This window comes from Ranitomeya variabilis, chromosome 2 (assembly GCF_051348905.1).
Source record: "Ranitomeya variabilis isolate aRanVar5 chromosome 2, aRanVar5.hap1, whole genome shotgun sequence".
Classification (NCBI taxonomy): domain Eukaryota; kingdom Metazoa; phylum Chordata; class Amphibia; order Anura; family Dendrobatidae; genus Ranitomeya; species Ranitomeya variabilis.
The window spans coordinates 1,101,658,879-1,101,678,159 of NC_135233.1; the positions used below are offsets into that span (position 1 = coordinate 1,101,658,879).

Here is a 19,281-nt window from a genome sequence, read left to right on the forward strand (position 1 = left end):
AGTTTGTCGATGCAGCTGCATGATTTGCGGCTGCTGGACAGCTTGAATATATGTGGGGATTGCCTAACGGGCAATCCCCACATGTCGACATAAACTAAATCTCCGAGCACAGCGAAATAGTCGGAGACCACCCGAGCATGCTCGGAGAAACTCGAGTAACGAGCATACTCGCTCATCACTAATGCTTACCTTTACCTTTTTTTTATTCTACATTTGGCGGCAATTTGATCATTTGCATAGGGGTCACCAGTAGAGATGAGCGAATTTGATTGGGTCAGGGCTTATTTGGCAAGCTATAGCGCTTACCGATTAAGCTGCAGAGGGAACCCGGCTTCCTGGATCGCGGCGGCCGATCAGCTGTTCGGCTCCGCAGCTGCATGTGTCGTGGCTGTGTGACAGTCACGACACACGTATGGAGAGCCTGTTTGTTGGGCTCTACATTCATGTGTCGTGTGACCTGATTAAATTTGCTCATCTCAAGTCAACAGGTCATAACTTTGAGTGACAAGTACCCCACTTTTTCAGAAGCATGCTGCATTCAGTTTAAGACTTGATGGCTTTTTGTGAAACTCAAGCTTAATGTATCCTCAACTGAAGAAGGTGGTGTCCAGATTATAAAGACCCATGTATCCTCTCTTCCTAACTTAGCATTGTCGCCAGTTGCAGTTAAATCCTGATCACAAAGAGTGAAACCGAATTGATATTCTGGACAAGTCACTAGATTATGTCGACCTAAGATGGAGTGTGAAGAGCTCTAATACTTTGGAATGTCTCCTCCCCATTTTCAGAACTTAATTGCTTTGTTTACAAACTTGGAAATTAGAGAGTGATTTGTACAGAAGCACTTGGCAAGACCCACTAGCTTCTCTGTTATATATTATGGAATCTGGGGATAAGCTGGAACCCATGGCGGTTCCCTGCTTTCTTGGCAATAGCACTTGGAACCACAAGGAAAGTAAGTATCAAATCTTCCTCTTGTAATCATGACGAGACTGAAGCTTTGCTTTACTGGACGCTTTACAGGAAGACACGAAGCTTGCTTAAAAGTATTAACCTAAATGAGGAGCATCGCATTGATGAACTAGCATGTTTCCGCTACATTACCCAGATAGAATGTTCTAGAAAAGTTTTAGTTCTGTAGTTGGACCCAAAAGTGTTTTAGATGGTGACCAAATCTTCATAATTTCACCAGTACAATGGATTGAAACAAATCCAGCAAGATGTGAAGTGGAGACTAGGATTAATTCAAGTGATCTAGCAAATTATTGTATTAAACATTTAGGAATTGCAGCCATTCATTACATAGTCCCTTCATTGTCTAAAAGTAATTTGGAAAATCCACATCCGTATAATTTTAGTGCTATGGGCTGAACTGGTGAGGTGAATTGTCTAAGCAGTAGGGCAAGGTGAGCAGCCGGGACCAGAGGCGACGATGCAGTCGAGCTTTACTTGCAGAATGGCATGTGAATTAGTATTGCATGATTACAGATGGGCTAGTGGAGTTGAAAGCACTAGATGCAGCTGATCCAGATGTACAGGAAAAGCAGAGATGAGTAGCTTGTATCTATCTGCAGAGATGTATAGATAAACTGGTTACTCTTATTTAAAAAATGAGTACTGTTATGTCCCACAATTCCAGTAGTACAATACTGAGTTATACATCTCATTTACCATTTATAATTCTGACCCCTGCTATGTGCCACCAAATCCGGAATGCAAAACAGCGGCACGAATCACATAAATTTCGTATCATTTGTATATTCTAAGTAATTTCAGAGGAGAGAAGAAAATAAACTATCATTGTCTCCACAAATAATGAACAGTCTCACCATTGAATACAGGAAGAGTCCCATTACTCTACCGAGGTGTTTCCTCCGTTTTGATTCATCATAGGAGTTCAATAATAATAATAATTGTTTAGATTTCTGGCTAGGGTGATTTCTTTGCCAGATTGGTAAACTGGTAACTTGCTTGCAGAGATGCAGTTATTTGTAACTTGACGGAGAGCTGCGAGTTTAATAGTACCAGGAATCATTGGACTGAGCTTAGAAATAATAGGAGTTAGTAAATTGCAGATGGGAGTAGCTGGGAAGATAATTTTACTCTGCTCCATCAGGTTTCTACAGGAAGGTCAAGCTAACTCTTTAAAATGTACGATAGCAGGGTGCTTTACGTCCTGAATATTAAATTGGTTGTTTGCCATATGAGTCAGACTGAAAAGGCCTAAGATAATGTCATCATTGGTGTGTGCCGCAATACCAGAACCTGGCATGGACGAACACATCTGTTCATGGGGGATGGAAGCAAAACCCAGCGCTGGAGCAGAGATGGATGGATCTTAACAAATCTTGACTATCCTCTCTTCATTCGCTGTTTGTGGCTCTTTCTGTCCTGTTTTGATCATCGTCCATATATATGTTGAATCAGATCAGGTTTACAGTATGTGACTGGGTCCGAGCTGCACATATATATGTCTGTACACTTAAAAATTTATCTTGCAAGTTTTATCTATAGGCACATCATCCGTAATCACCAGACACCGCTGCCACCACACATGCCCGTACTAAAACATCACCATGATTAAGGTGCTAAGCTAAAACTAGTTGGTCTGCTTCTCCCAGGTCTATGGATCTCCTTTGGTGACCTGCTACTACAGTTTTCAATGTGATTAATAAACTATATTTTTTGCATTTTTTGGCTACTGCTGGAGGATATTCTCTTTTTTTTTTTCTCTGCTAAAACATCACCTTGTCCACATGTGGCTGATACATGGAGTAGCTTCTGACCAGGAGCCTTCCCTCCTTTACACCATTCTCTTCCCCGATACATGGAGTAGCTTCTGACCAGGAGCCTTCCCTCCTTTACACCATTCTCTTCCCCCGATACATGGAGTAGCTTCTGACCAGGAGCCTTCCCTCCTTTACGCCATTCTCTTCCCCGATACATGGAGTAGCTTCTGACCAGGAGCCTTCCCTCCTTTACACCATTCTCTTCCCCCGATACATGAAGTAGCTTCTGACCAGGAGCCTTCCCTCCTTTACGCCATTCTCTTCCCCGATACATGGAGTAGCTTCTGGGCAGGAGCCTTCCCTCCTTTATGCCATTCTCTTCCCCGATACATGGAGTAGCTTCTGACCAGGAGCCTTCCCTCCTTTACACCATTCTCTTCCCCGATACATGGAGTAGCTTCTGGGCAGGAGCCTTCCCTCCTTTACACCATTCTCTTCCCCCGATACATGGAGTAGCTTCTGACCAGGAGCCTTCCCTCCTTTACACCATTCTCTTCCCCGATACATGGAGTAGCTTCTGGGCAGGAGCCTTCCTTCCTTTATGCCATTCTCTTCCCCGATACATGGAGTAGCTTCTGACCAGGAGCCTTCTCTCCTTTACACCATTCTCTTCCCCCGATACATGGAGTAGCTTCTGACCAGGAGCCTTCTCTCCTTTACACCATTCTCTTCCCCGATACATGGAGTAGCTTCTTGGCAGGAGCCTTCCCTCCTTTATGCTATTCTCTTCCCCGATACATGGAGTAGCTTCTGGGCAGGAGCCTTCCCTCCTTTACACCATTCTCTTCCCCCGATACATGGAGTAGCTTCTGACCAGGAGCCTTCCCTCCTTTACGCCATTCTCTTCCCCGATACATGGAGTAGCTTCTGACCAGGAGCCTTCCCTCCTTTACACCATTCTCTTCCCCCGATACATGAAGTAGCTTCTGACCAGGAGCCTTCCCTCCTTTACGCCATTCTCTTCCCCGATACATGGAGTAGCTTCTGGGCAGGAGCCTTCCCTCCTTTATGCCATTCTCTTCCCCGATACATGGAGTAGCTTCTGACCAGGAGCCTTCCCTCCTTTACACCATTCTCTTCCCCGATACATGTAGTAGCTTCTGGGCAGGAGCCTTCCCTCATTTACACCATTCTCTTCCCCCGATACATGGAGTAGCTTCTGACCAGGAGCCTTCCCTCCTTTACACCATTCTCTTCCCCGATACATGGAGTAGCTTCTGGGCAGGAGCCTTCCCTCCTTTATTCTCTTCCCCCGATACATAGAGTAGCTTCTGGGCAGGAGCCTTCCCTCTACACTATTCTCTTCTCTGATACAAGGAGTAGCTTCTGGGCAGGAGCCTTCCCTCCTTTATGCCATTCTCTTCCCCGATACATGGAGTAGCTTCTGGGCAGGAGCCTTCCCTCCTTTATGCCATTCTCTTCCCCAATACATGGAGTAGCTTCTGGGCAGGAGCCTTCCCTCCTTTATGCCATTCTCTTCCCCGATACATGGAGTAGCTTCTGGGCAGGAGCCTTCCCTCATTTACACCATTCTCTTCTCCGATACATGGAGTAGCTTCTGACCAGGAGCCTTACCTCCTTTATGCCATTCTCTTCCCCGATTCATGGAGTAGCTTCTGGGCAGGAGCCTTCCCTCCTTTACGCCATTCTCTTCCCCGATACATGGAGTAGCTTCTGGGCAGGAGCCTTCCCTCCTTTAGCTATGCCTCCCTCTTTCCATTTAATATAAGTAGTAGAGCGTCGGGTGGTTTCGTCAAACTCAATTTGACAGGTGGACACGCCCCTATCAAAGTGTATCAAAGTGTGTAACCCCACCCCTCCCCTGTCTTCTGACAGCAACTGTGTGACTGCTCCCCCTCCCTTTTTGATATAGTTTAATATTATTATCACTGTATTTGATACAGTGTTTATTATCCCAGTAATTGTTTTATATTAATGTGCTGTATTAAAGTTTGCTCTTATTTGATAAGTTCCCTGTGCTCGCCCTTTTTTTGATATAGTTTAATTTGTTAATACAGTGAATATTATCCCCGTAATTGTATTTTATATTAGATGTTTATATCTCATTTATATGTGCTTTATAATGGGCACATTATGTATGTGGCCATATTACAACACCCGCAAGTATGAAGCGCGGTGTTTTATACGTATATAAAAAAGCAAAGACCCAGTATTGTTATTCTCATTTATATGTGATTTATAGTGGGGACATTATGTATGCGCCCATATTACAACACCCACAAGTATGAAGCGTGGTGTTTTATACGTTTATTAAAAAAAAAAGCAAAAGACACGGTATTGTAAAAATGTAAAAGATTTTATTGTAAAATAAACACATCTCAAAGACATTTCAATGCTGCATCGTACAAAATAAATAGTGTCGCTTGAATATACAACAACACACTTCTTACAAAATAAATAGCATCGTTTGAATATACACCACTACACTTCTTACAAAAATAAATTCACTGTATTTGATACAGTGTTTATTATCCCAGTAATTGTTTTATATTAGATTAATGTGCTGATCATTTATCAGTTTTTCATGCGTATCACAGAAAGATTTAGCTTGATCTGTGCGAGTTTGTTGGCATATTAGAAAAAGTACATTTGTATTAATTTTATTAGATTGCGGAAGAATTTTATTGACATTTTCATAAACCTATAGCCCCAATAATATTTATTTGACCAGCAGATAATTAATTAAAATCGCATATAGTTCAGTGATAATTGTTACAGTATTTTATTTTCCTGATGCTACTTTTGTTCGTGTATTATCGGCGTCTTCTTCAGTTGTGATTCTTACCTTTTCTATATAAATATGGGTAAATGAATTGTCCAGTGCCAGCATAATTTTTCAGCGTGTCCAGGGGTTGTGTTTAACTATCCTTTTAGAGTGTCTAGTAGTTTTATATTCTTTGTCTGATATATTTCTACACAAAGCTTCAAAACTATTTTGTAATTTATAATGTATCACAGTAGTTTCATATGAAGTTACATCTTAGGCTCTGTTCAGACTATTGTAATATCTGTAGCTTAAAATAGAGCCAAATAGCTACTTTCAAATCCGGACACACCATTGATTTTAATGGGGTCTAAGGGGCTTCTATCAAGCATTTCCACATAATAGTTATGGAAAGAATAATGCTGCAGAATTGGCCGCTCCAGTTATAAAACAAAAATGATGAAAATTATCCTTGATGATAATGTGAAAAAGGCTTATGCAGCGGGTTTATGGATCTCTACAATAAACACCATGTGTAGAAATTTGGTTCTAGAACTTGTTGGATTAGTGAATATAATAACGTTTGGCATATTTTATAACATACAGCTAATGATTCATGCCTTTAACTTGTATGTAACTGGTTAATGTTACTAATACCCTCTAACATGGGGTCATGGTTCTGCATTTTCTGAAGAGTTGAGCTTCATCGCCATCTTTCTTTAATTCTACATTATTTTATCACATATTAATTTCACAGCTGTCTGTGCGGGCTATTTGCACACAGCCTTCTTGAATTCAATGTTTGTAGATTTTTCTGTCATGGAAAAAAAAAAAACGTGTACAAAGTTAAAACATAATTAAAATAAAGAATAATGACCTAGCTGGTTGTTTGGATGATATTGTAAAATCATTTATTGTTTCTACTACTTGGCAATTGTTACACTCAGTTATTTTTATTTATTTATTTTTTTATTTTTTTATTTTTTTTTTCCTTGGATTTTGTTAGTCATTACAATTATTTTTGCTCCCAAGATAGGGTTTTAGAGTCACCAAGTAACATAAATGTGCAGACTCCTGAATATTACAATTACAAAACATTCAAAGTTTGTTTCTCCACTTTTTGCAGATAATAAATCTTAATTTCTTTATAATTTGACTTTTAGTTATAGTTTGTTTCAGCTCTTTGTCGTTCTATGTATACCGCAAATTTTACTTCCTTTCAGTGAATAATATAAGACAAATTATTTTTATACAAAGACATCTAACTTATGTATACTTTTAAAGCTTTGTTACATTTCTATCCAGTCTACACCATGCTGTGTAACATAAATACATGTGGTCTTGTAGTATGGTTTTTGGTTTCTCTGAACTGCCGCAAACAAAACATATAAGGTAGTACGGCACAAGATGTGAGCGTACCCGCAGCTCACTGAGCATTACCGCTGCGCTCATGGCCAATTCTCTTTGCAGCTTCTGAATGTACACTATTCTCACCCATGGAGAGTTTTCCTTTAAAAATATGAATATTATTGAATATAATGTTTTACATATGTTACAGTATTTTATTTTCCATGCAAAAAATCCAGCTCCGTTCTGCAATTCTCCTCTCTCTTTACAGAACCACTGTTGTGTGTGTTCTGTATGTTGTGTGTGTATGTTTGTTGTGTGTGTTGCATGTGTTGTGCGTGTGTTCTGTATGTTGTGTGTGCATGTTTGTTGTGTGTGTTTGTGATTCTTGTGTTGTGTGTGTTCTGTATGTTGTGTGTGTATGTTGTGTGTGTTTGTGATTCTTGTGTTGTGTGTGTTCTGTATGTTGTGTGTGTATGTTTGTTGTCTGTGTTGCATGTGTTGTGCGTGTGTTCTGTATGTTGTGTGTGCATGTTTGTTGTGTGTGTTTGTGATTCTTGTGTTGTGTGTGTTCTGTATGTTGTGTGTGTATGTTTGTTGTGTGTGTTGCATGTGTTGTGCGTGTGTTCTGTATGTTTGTGTATGTTTGTTGTGTGTGTTGTGTGTGTTCTGTATGTTATGTGTGTTTGTTGTGCATGTGTTCTGTGTGTTGTGTGTGACTGCCTCCATCTCCGTTCTGCAATTCTCCTCTCTCTTTACAGAACCATAAACTTATAATGGCAAAATGTTGATGCCTCCATCAGCACAAAGATGGATTTTTTGCATGGAAAATAAAATACTGTAACATATGTAAAACATTATATTCAATAATATTCATATTTTTAAAGGAAAACTCTCCATGGGTGAGAATAGTGTACATTCAGAAGCTGCAAAGAGAATTGGCCATGAGCGCAGCGGTAATGCTCAGTGAGCTGCGGGTACGCTCACATCTTGTGCCGTACTACCTTATATGTTTTGTTAGCGGCAGTTCAGAGAAACCAAAAACCATACTACAAGACCACATGTATTTATGTTACACAGCCTGGTGTAGACTGGATAGAAATGTAACAAAGCTTTAAAAGTATACATAAGTTAGATGTCTTTGTATAAAAATAATTTGTCTTATATTATTCACTGAAAGGAAGTAAAATTTGCGGTATACATAGAACGACAAAGAGCTGAAACAAACTATAACTAAAAGTCAAATTATAAAGAAATTAAGATTTATTATCTGCAAAAAGTGGAGAAACAAACTTTGAATGTTTTGTAATTGTAATATTCAGGGGCCTGCACGTTTATGTTACTTGGTGACTCTAAAACCCTATCTTGGGAGCAAAAATAATTGTAATGACTAACAAAATCCAAGGGAAAAAAAATAAATAAATAAATAAAAATAACAGAGTGTAACAATTGCCAAGTAGTAGAAACAATAAATGATTTTACAATATCATCCAAACAACCAGCTAGGTCATTATTCTTTATTTTAATTATGTTTTAACTTTGTACACGTTTTTTTTTTTTTTTCCATGACAGAAAAATCTACAAACATTGAATTCAAGAAGGCTGTGTGCAAATAGCCCGCACAGACAGCTGTGAAATTAATATGTGATAAAATAATGTAGAATTAAAGAAAGATGGAGATGAAGCTCAACTCTTCAGAAAATGCAGAACCATGACCCCATGTTAGAGGGTATTAGTAACATTAACCAGTTACATACAAGTTAAAAGCATGAATCATTAGCTGTATGTTATAAAATATGCCAAGCGTTATTATATTCACTAATCCAACAAGTTCTAGAACCAAATTTCTACACATGGTGTTTATTGTAGAGATCCATAAACCCGCTGCATAAGCCTTTTTCACATTATCATCAAGGATAATTTTCATCATTTTTGTTTTATAACTGTAGCGGTCAATTCTGTAGCATTATTCTTTCCATAACTATTATGTGGAAATGCTTGATAGAAGCCCCTTAGACCCCATTAAAATCAATGGTGTATGTCCGGATTTGAAAGTAGCTATTTGGCTCTATTTTAAGCTACAGATATTACAATAGTCTGAACAGGGCCTAAGATGTAACTTCATATGAAACTACTGTGATACATTATAAATTACAAAATAGTTTTGAAGCTTTGTGTAGAAATATATCAGACAAAGAATATAAAACTACTAGACACTCTAAAAGGATAGTTAAACACAACCCCTGGACATGCTGAAAAATTATGCTGGCACTGGACAATTCATTTACCCATATTTATATAGAAAAGGTAAGAATCACAACTGAAGAAGACGCCGATAATACACGAACAAAAGTAGCATCAGGAAAATAAAATACTGTAACAATTATCACTGAACTATATGCGATTTTAATTAATTATCTGCTGGTCAAATAAATATTATTGGGGCTATAGGTTTATGAAAATGTCAATAAAACTCTTCCGCAATCTAATAAAATTAATACAAATGTACTTTTTCTAATATGCCAACAAACTCGCACAGATCAAGCTAAATCTTTCTGTGATACGCATGAAAAACTGATAAATGATCAGCACATTAATCTAATATAAAACAATTACTGGGATAATAAACACTGTATCAAATACAGTGAATTTATTTTTGTAAGAAGTGTAGTGGTGTATATTCAAGCGACACTATTTATTTTGTACGATGCAGCATTGAAATGTCTTTGAGATGTGTTTATTTTACAATAAAATCTTTTACATTTTTACAATACCGTGTCTTTTGCTTTTTTTTTTTAATAAACGTATAAAACACCACGCTTCATACTTGCGGGTGTTGTAATATGGGCGCATACATAATGTCCCCACTATAAATCACATATAAATGAGAATAACAATACTGGGTCTTTGCTTTTTTATATACGTATAAAACACCGCGCTTCATACTTGCGGGTGTTGTAATATGGCCACATACATAATGTGCCCATTATAAAGCACATATAAATGAGATATAAACATCTAATATAAAATACAATTACGGGGATAATATTCACTGTATTAACAAATTAAACTATATCAAAAAAAGGGCGAGCACAGGGAACTTATCAAATAAGAGCAAACTTTAATACAGCACATTAATATAAAACAATTACTGGGATAATAAACACTGTATCAAATACAGTGATAATAATATTAAACTATATCAAAAAGGGAGGGGGAGCAGTCACACAGTTGCTGTCAGAAGACAGGGGAGGGGTGGGGTTACACACTTTGATACACTTTGATAGGGGCGTGTCCACCTGTCAAATTGAGTTTGACGAAACCACCCGACGCTCTACTACTTATATTAAATGGAAAGAGGGAGGCATAGCTAAAGAATTGTGTTACTTTAAACATTGTTTCTTATGACTTGTGTATGAACTGCTGAACTGTATAGTGCTGCGGAATATGTTGGCACTATATAAAGATTATTATTAAAGAAGAATGTAATGCTGTTTGCAGGGAATGCAGGGCAAGGGATAGAAGAGCTAAAGCCAGTAATGCTTGCAAGGGAGACCAAAACCAGTAAAAAAAAGCATTTTGGAGGTATGTCAAAAGCACTTAGATAATTTAAATGAGTTTGCATCTTCTGGTCCAGATGAATTACCTCCTAGGGTACTAAAAGAATTAGCCGAGGAAGTTGCAGAATCTTTGAAAAATCCTGGCAAACAGGAGAAGTCCCAGAAGATTGGAGTAGGGCAAATGTTGTCCCTATCTTCAAAAAAGGGAAGAAGACAGAGACAGTAAATGACAGGCCATTGAGCTTTACTTCTATACCAGGAAATATCAACAAATTATTAAACCGCATGTATGTAAGTACTTGGATAAGAATACAGTAATTAACCAGAGCCAGCATGGGTTTGTAGCAAACAAGTCATGCCAGACTAATCTAATTTCCTTCTATGATGGAATCACTGACTGGGTGATAAAGGTAAATGTGGTAGATATACTATATCTCAACTTCAACAACGCAATTGATAAAGTATCTCATACTATCCCTATAGAAAAAATGACCAAACGTGGGATTGACAAGGCAGCTGTTAGGTGGATTCATAACTGGCTCAATTAAAGTATTCAAAGAATGGTAATAAATGGTTACTCATCAAATTGGAAGAATGTTTCAAGTGGGTACCACAAGGCTCTACCCTGGCCCCAGTGTTTTTCAACATTTTTATAATTGATCTAGATAAGGGAACTGAAGGTAAACTGATCAAATTTGCAGATGATGCAAAGTTAGGAGGGATAGCTATCGCTAGAGAAGACAGGATTCAGAAGGATCTAGATAAGCTTGAATAATGGGCAGCAGCTAATAGAATGGTATTATAACAGGAAGAAATGCAAGATTCTACATCTAGGCAAGAAAAACAATAATTACAGCTACAGAATGGGAGGAATAGAACTAAGCAACAGCACGTGTGAAAAAGACTTGGGTATACTAATAGATCACAGACTGCACAGCAGTCAACAGTGTGAAACGGCAGCAAAAAGGTCACAGTTCTGGGATGTATTAACAGAAGCATACAGTCTAGATCATGTGAAGTTATTATCCCCCTCTACTCCTCCTTGTTCTGCCTCATCTGGAATACTGGGTCCAGCTCTGGGCTCCACATTTAAAAAAAGACATCAACAAACTGGATCAAGTTCAGAGAAGAGTGACCTGAATGGTGAGCGGACTGCAAAGTATGTCTTACGAGGAACAGTTAAAGGATCTGGGAATGTTTAGCTTGCAAAAAAGAAGGCTAAGAGGAGACTTAATAGCCGTCTACAAGTATCTGAAGGGCTGTCACAGTGTAGAGGGATCATCATTCTCATTTGCACATGGAAACATAAAAAGCAATGGAATGAAACAAAGGTAGAAGATACAGATTAGATATTAGAAAAAACTTTTTGACAGTGAGGGTGATCAATGAGTGGAACAGGCACCTATAAGAGGTGGTGAGTTCTCCTTCAATGGAAGTTTTCAAACTGGCTGAACAGACATCTGTCTGAGTTGGACACGATGACCCCAGAGGTCCCTTCCCACTGTAACATTGTAACATTTATGCATCCAACATCACCGACTATTGGACGGTGAGAGGCACTGCTGCCATGGCATTAATAAGGCACAGGCAATCCTTAATTATTTAAAGATCCAATTTTCACCTGTCCTAATCAGTCGAATAGTATATGTGGACACTGCCGGCCATTAACAAGACCTGTTGATACCTGATGGCGTGGGAGGTACTGGATAACACCTCGTGTGTAACTAGTTGTCATTGGCAGTCTTTTGTAGATCAGAGTAAAATCCTACGAAATCCAAGTGCAATTGCCCTTCATAAAACCATGAACTCTAAACTAATATATTAAAGTTTCTCTGATACAATAATTCTACCCCCGGACTCATTATCCCACTTTGATGATGACCATTTCCTTACCACGTTGTACGAGCCGTGTTCACAGCAGGCTGGAGATGGGAACATAGACTGAAGCTTTTGAAACCGTTTGGCCAGAGCTTCCCGAATCTGAAAAGATTAATGAGATGCTGAATATTCACATCTTTATGTCGATAAATGTAATTCATGATCTCAACGAGTCAAATTAGCCACTTACTCTTTTATCCAAGAGGCATCCGAAGATCAAGATGATCACTCCCTAAATACGGAAGACATTACGTTATGTTATCATGGTACAAACGAGTGAATCGATTTTTGCAACTTTATGAGCTTATAGTATCTAAAGACTTAACACAAGTGGTCGGAAGATTAAGTCGCTCTAGACCTCTCCAGTAAATGTAGTGTTGGAAAATCGATGGTGGTTAACACTTGTACATTATACACTTGTGAGACGTTTTAGTGAACATTAGTAGGATGAAAGAATGATGGAATGGGTGAAACCTTTCCCGAAGACCGGACGTGAGAGAAGTTTGGTAAGAAGAATGCCAAAAGGTGCTTTTAGTAAAGCGTTAGTTTCACATGGGATAGGTTCTTAAAATTAGAGAAACTTGGATGGGGCAGACTTTGATAAAGGTTGTAAAATAGCGGAAGGATTTTAAGTTGGACTTACAGTGTGATGGACAGTCAAAAGTGGACTTGTAGTGGGGATGAAAGGAGACTTGAAAGATTTTTGTGAACGAGCGTTTCACGATGATCTTTCAGTGCAAACAGTCTGCCGATCATCCTATCAAAGTACTTGTTCATCGCGTGAAATTCTCTTTTGTGCAGCCCAAAAGATCATTGCTCTTGGCCGTGCAGCCCACAAGATCATTGCTCTTGGCCGTGCAGCCCACAAGATCATTGCTCTTGGCCGTGCAGCCCACAAGATCATTGCTCTTGGCCGAGCAGCCCACAAGATCATTGCTCTTGGCCGTGCAGCCCACAAGATCATTGCTCTTGGCCGTGCAGCCCACAAGATCATTGCTCTTGGCTGTGCAGCCCACAAGATCATTGCTCTTGGCCGTGCAGCCCACAAGATCATTGCTCTTGGCCGTGCAGCCCACAAGATCATTGCTCTTGGCCGTGCAGCCCACAAGATCATTGCTCTTGGCCGTGCAGCCCACAAGATCATTGCTCTTGGCTGTCTAGCCAAATACATTATTGATCTTGGCCGTGCAGCCCACAAGATCATTGCTCTTGGCTGTGCAGCCCACAAGATCATTGCTCTTGGCCGTGCAGCCCACAAGATCATTGCTCTTGGCCGTGCAGCCCACAAGATCATTGCTCTTTGCTGTGCAGCCCAAAATATCATTGCTCTTGGCTGTGCAGCCCACAAGATCATTGCTCTTGGCCGTGCAGCCCAAAACATCACTGCTCTTGGTGGTGCATCTTCTTGTGTAAATACGACTTGCACTGCCAAGAACAAAGGCCGCTTATATGCGCACTGAGAGATCTATTACAGACCGCCCAGTGCACATCATTTACCACGCTCTGCCTGCGTAAACAGGCAATTAAATTACTAATGGTCAGTAAATGTTTACTTACTGGCAACCATTTAGTAACATCAGTTCACCTGTCTGTGTAAATGGACCCTTACTCATGCAGTGTCATTTTAGTCTACATCGTAAATCTAAGTGCAAGTTCACATGAAGTTCCACCGACTCCATAGGGAGACTGGTGCTGTGTAAACCTTTTAAGCAGTAGAATGTTGCCAGGAAAGCTGTCTAACTCACATGAATTTCTGCATCAGTGAAATTCTTATAGACTTGGTGTTTAAGAGCAACATTAGAAAAGTATAATTTTTATGGTATTGATGATCGATGTCACGATATGGTATGAAATATCACATAAGTTTAGTTTCTCCTGTTAGCCCAGACTGTGGGCTAAAACACCCCCCCTTCCCTGTGTTTCTAACTGTCTGTGTAGAAGAGCTTGCCTTGTCAATGTATGTGGGGGGGTTTTATTACCTGGGCCATAAATTCCAGGCTCTGAAGAAGGTTACTCGTCCCCCTCCCAACTGCACTAGTAGAAACTGGTATGGAAGCTTCCAGAATCCATGAAAGTCCTTTGTTCCATTATGGTAAGATATTGGGCCAATGACTGGGGCTAAGAGAATCTTAAATAGAGATTGCTAAAGTCCATCGGAGCATCTATCCATCGCTCTAAACATGAGCTTCTAACTCCATCAGGTAAAGACTTTGGATTTCTCGGTAATTATACATCCCCAATAGGACATATTTGATCTCATTAGAATGCCAACGCTAATACGAGATGAATGCTGGGTTTGTTATGACTATGACACGTTTTGTAGCGGAGTCATAGAAATTAGACAAATTTAAGGTTGAATTACTCAAACTGAAGAAAGGGGAGGGCGATCTTAACCTAACCCTTTCTGTGATGTCACAGGCTGCAGGTTATAAGTTTATGGCAGGCTTCCAGCACGCAGTTTTCTACTTGAAGAGCCCTGAGCAAGTCCTAATACACTGGGATGTATGGGAACTCCACTAGCCTGGTTGCCTGCAATGATCTGAACACATGTAAGTGTTATTTCTCAGTTATTCCATGTTTTTTTTATAATTACCTTTGTACATATTTGCAATTGTCTCTTTTGTAACCTCATTGTAAAATATTTTGATAAAACACTGCCTAAACTTTATGGAGTATAATCTTTAATATACTAGATTTGTTCTCCTGTTCTAAAACGTACCCTGTCTCCCAAAGGGACTTACGCTACTGTGTTGGGTTAGCTTCGGACCCGTTTAATCGGAGCTGATGGCAGCAATACCGTGTACATGCCGTTGGGTGCTGTTGTAGTGACTGCGGCATTGATAATTATTGTTCCTGCCTGAGTGGGAGTAGTTATCGCGTCGCTGCAGCGTGCCCAATAGCCAGTACATAACATGCAGCCTTTCTGGCGACTAATTACCCAAGGTGTAGTACCTAATCTGACCTGACAGAAAGGGGGGCGCCAGAGAGCTGCAAGGTTTAAGTGGAACTGTAAGCGGGATATTCATAGATCCCTGCAGTTCATGGTTTATTGAAGAGCAGTGGGATACCTAAAATAAGCCCCTGCTGTAACCTAAGAGGTCAATAGCCTTGTGTGTGTTTCTTTTATCACATTGTAGCAGTGGAGGGATAACTAAGATAAGCCCCCTGCACATGTGATAGCCGTCTGTTGGCCTAAAGTCACCCCGATCCGTGATGTAGGGGTGACGGTCACGGTGTGAATCGTGACAAATTGGGTGCAGCAGTCGGGGTTCCTGACAATCGAGACCGATGGCGTGAGACAACAAAAATCTACAATGACTAACGTTACCTGGAAAGAATTAAAGAATGTAAGGGCATAATGAATGTACTGATGCACGTCGTCTAACAATGTTCCCATCTCCAGAAACCATGTTATACCAAACAACGATGTTAGGATGGCAAGAGCTTTGGCCACCAAGGATTTCATGTCTTCCACTGTGTCTTCAGGAGCAGGAGGGTGTAAAAATTTCCATACCATTGCACCAATAGTGAGGAAGTTCAGGGCTGAAACCAGAATAGCAGGTCCTGAAAAAGCAAAAATGGCTCCATCTTCTCGATTCAAAAAGCAACCTCTGTCTGTAATGTATTCTTCTTTGGGATAATCAATACCTATTGTCACACTGGCAATGATGAGTGGACAGACATAGCCGAGTCCTACCATAGCCACAATGACAACAACTTTGTTGAGCTCGAGGGAGGTGAAGACAAGTTCATAGAGGAGAATCAAGCCCTGAACCAACATCCAAGATAAGGAGGCCAGATAGAAGAAGTGCTGGAAGAAGGCTGCAGAGATGCACAGCTTGTTGGCATGACTTTTGGTTATGAAGGTAGAGGCGAAGAACCAAACATCCGCAATGAGCCTGGACACAGAAATGTTGATCAAGGTCACCTGCCGATAAAAGGTAATGTCGTCCTTCACCACAGACTTCCATTCTATGATGTAGACTATGATGCAAATGATTAGACTCAAGATAGACAAACTAGATCCAACCTGGCTGACCGTCTCCAAAACACCATCTTCCAAAACTTTGTTCTCCAAAACATTATTCTCCAAAACATTATTCTCCGAAACATTATTCTCCAAAACGTCCTTGAAAACTCCGAATGATGTCAAGACCGAGAAGGCCCCAACTTGTCTAGATCTGCACATAATACTTTCATTGACTCTGAATGTCTTGCATCCTTCGGTTGACCATCCTCCAACTCCTTCAAAGAGACTATTATCCCAAAATACACATTGAGCAGTACCAATGTTTGTTCTGTTGGGTTCCCTCATGAGATCGAAAATCATGTCTAGATTGGCTTGTTTCACTGTCTGGTTTCCAGCCTTAATGGTGATTATTACAATATGACTTTCCACACTGTGGCCGTAACCTTTCACGCTGTCTCCGAAATTCTTAGGTAGGATCCCACCTAGGTACCTAAGGACCATAGATATTACAGTGACATTACTACGGTCATCTCTCGATTCTATATTTTTTAAGTCCAGTTCGATGTCTGGAGTCATGTTGAAGGATCTGTTGTAGTTAGTCCATTCCACAAGGTCCAAGACCTCTGCGCTCATTTGGAAATTATGTTGGATGAACATAAAGCAGTTTGAATCGACTTCAAAAAGTTTGGAAATTGTTTCCACTGACTGCAGAAACGTAGAGCCGAGAGATGGTTCTCTTGCAAGTGCTGGTGTCCAGAAGGTTTCGATGTTAAAATTGAGAAGTCGACTATACACAGTAACAAGATCCTGTGAGTAGAAGTAAGAAAATTAAATCAATGATATCCAAAAACTTCAATAAAATTTTTAGAAATATTAAACATGAAGAGAGCTTTTTCTGAATGAGCTTTAAATGGAAGGGGACTGCTGATACAGTGGGCAGACTCTACTTCTGTAATTCTCCTAACTTTGGTTCTTGTTGCATCTGCCCTCATCAGAGGGGCATCGGCTGCTCACTCTACCCTCTCACAGCATGTAGTCTCAGGGAATCGGTCTACATCCCTCAACTGCAGAAATCTGAATGTACTCAGCAGGAAAAGGAGAATAAGCTGCTGCTACCAGAGACTTCGCTCTTCTCGAGACACCTATTGACCAAACCAGTCCTGACAACCTTAGTCTAATGTGTGTAGCCACCTTTTAGAGCTGAGCAAGAAAATGTTCACAGGACCCTGCTTCACTGGCCATGTTGGTAGTTTGTAGCCCTTGGAGGTGTCTCGCAGGGATTTGGCCAATCTGCCGATATTCCTGGTGCTTCTTCTGATAAGTAGAATATGCGCCAGATTCTGTGTGCATTGCCCAGCAATGATGACATTGCGCCAGGCCTCCTAATCAGTGAGCTTTTTCTTCATTATGACTCTACTTCTACCAGTATTTGTCTACATGGCTTTGTGCTTGATGATATACAGCTTTTTGTGACCTGTGTGGCTGGAAAGGCTCAACTTAATGATTCAGAGAGTTGTTGTGCGTATATAACGTATCATCCCATCCATACTTACCACCATAGTATCAGTCTGGAGCTGTACGTTGTTTTCTACAGCTATCGTGGAGAGCACCTTTATGGTTTCCACCACAATAATCATATCGGAGGGATATGTGATAAAGTTTAGGCTTGGCATGGTGCAGTTCCTTAAAGTCTCCATCGTTACCGGAATATCCCAATCTGGTATTCCCAATCCACCAACAAGGCTCTAAAGGGAAGATCAGAGACACAATGCTTTAGGAAAATCTTAGCTTGGTAAAGTTAAGCTCCACGTAGGAACACGTCTTCATTGTTCCTGAGATAAGCTGATTTTATCTGACTGACCAAGCACCATCTGTATAAGGAGCTCCTGACTCTCCCAATGGCAGGAGAAAAGAAGGAAGAGAAAAATGGTCCAGTTGGATTTCAACATGTCAAATCCTTGTGAAGTCTGGAGTTGACAGAGGAGTCTAGAGAGGGACAGTAGAGTCTAGCGGTGGACGGGGAGGTTGGAAGAAACATAAGTCTTACCGACACATGAGTCTGAAGGGGGAAAGAGATCTTTGATGGAAGCTGAGGAGTCTGGTGGGGACAAAGGAATCTAGAGAGCGACAGAAGAAGCTAGAGGGAAGAAAAATCTCTGGAAGAGGGCAGAAGAGTCAAGATTGAAGAGAAAAATCTGAGAGGCCAGGGAGGTCGAGACGGAATAGAAGACTTGGGAAGAGGACAGAAGAGTGGAGGAAAGAAAAATCTCTGAAAGATGACAAAAGTCAGGAGGGAAGAGGAAATTCTAGAAGAGGAGAAAAGTGTCCGGAGGGAAGAGTTTGAGAGTTCTCGGTGGTTGATACCATCTTTTTAGTTAGCCATTAAAAGGTAACCAATTGCAGCTTTCAAGGCTACTAGGGTCTCTTCATCAGGCACAGAATAACACAACTTCTGAGGTCACATATATATATATATAATTGGACACAGGAATAATTCAATAGATAAGACAAGTAACGTGAAGCAGAACTATAGATTTATGGCCACAAATGTTTATCCATGTCCCATAATGATAGTTCTGCTTGACGTCACTTGTCTTATCTATTGCATTATTTCTGTGCTGCGCTGTGTATGAATATGTAACTCTTCACATTTTGTGTTATTCTATGCCTGATGAAGAGACATGAGTAGTCTCGAAAGCTGCAATTTGTTGGCTGAGAAGATGGCATCAACCACTGAAGACTCAAATTCTAAACTGGCTAAAGCGGTACAAATATATATATTTTCAGTGTATCAAAATGGAGGGAAGAGGAAACTCTGGAGGAGGACAGAAAAGCCAGGAGGGATGAAAAGAATGAAAGAGGACAAGTGTTGGGAGGGAAGAGAAAACTATAGGAGAGGATAGAAAAATCAGGAGAGAAGAGCAGAGTCAGGAGGGAAGAAAAGACTCTGAAAGAGGACAGAAGAGAAAACTCGGAAGAGGGCAGAAAGCCGAGACTGAAGAGAAAAAAATG

At 40.3% G+C, this 19,281-nt stretch overlaps 1 protein-coding gene across 1 annotated transcript in view; it reads right to left on the reverse strand.

Moving 5' to 3' along the window:
• LOC143804087 (adhesion G-protein coupled receptor F3-like) overlaps window positions 1-19,281 on the reverse strand; it is a 93,936-nt gene that overhangs the window by 419 nt on the left and 74,236 nt on the right. The window contains exons 9-12 of the mRNA XM_077281824.1: window positions 17,823-18,014; window positions 15,628-17,076; window positions 12,490-12,531; window positions 12,315-12,401 (exon numbers count right to left, since the gene is read on the reverse strand). Coding sequence (XP_077137939.1) covers window positions 12,315-12,401; window positions 12,490-12,531; window positions 15,628-17,076; window positions 17,823-18,014 — 1,770 coding nt within the window. The remainder of the gene's footprint in view (window positions 1-12,314; window positions 12,402-12,489; window positions 12,532-15,627; window positions 17,077-17,822; window positions 18,015-19,281) is intronic.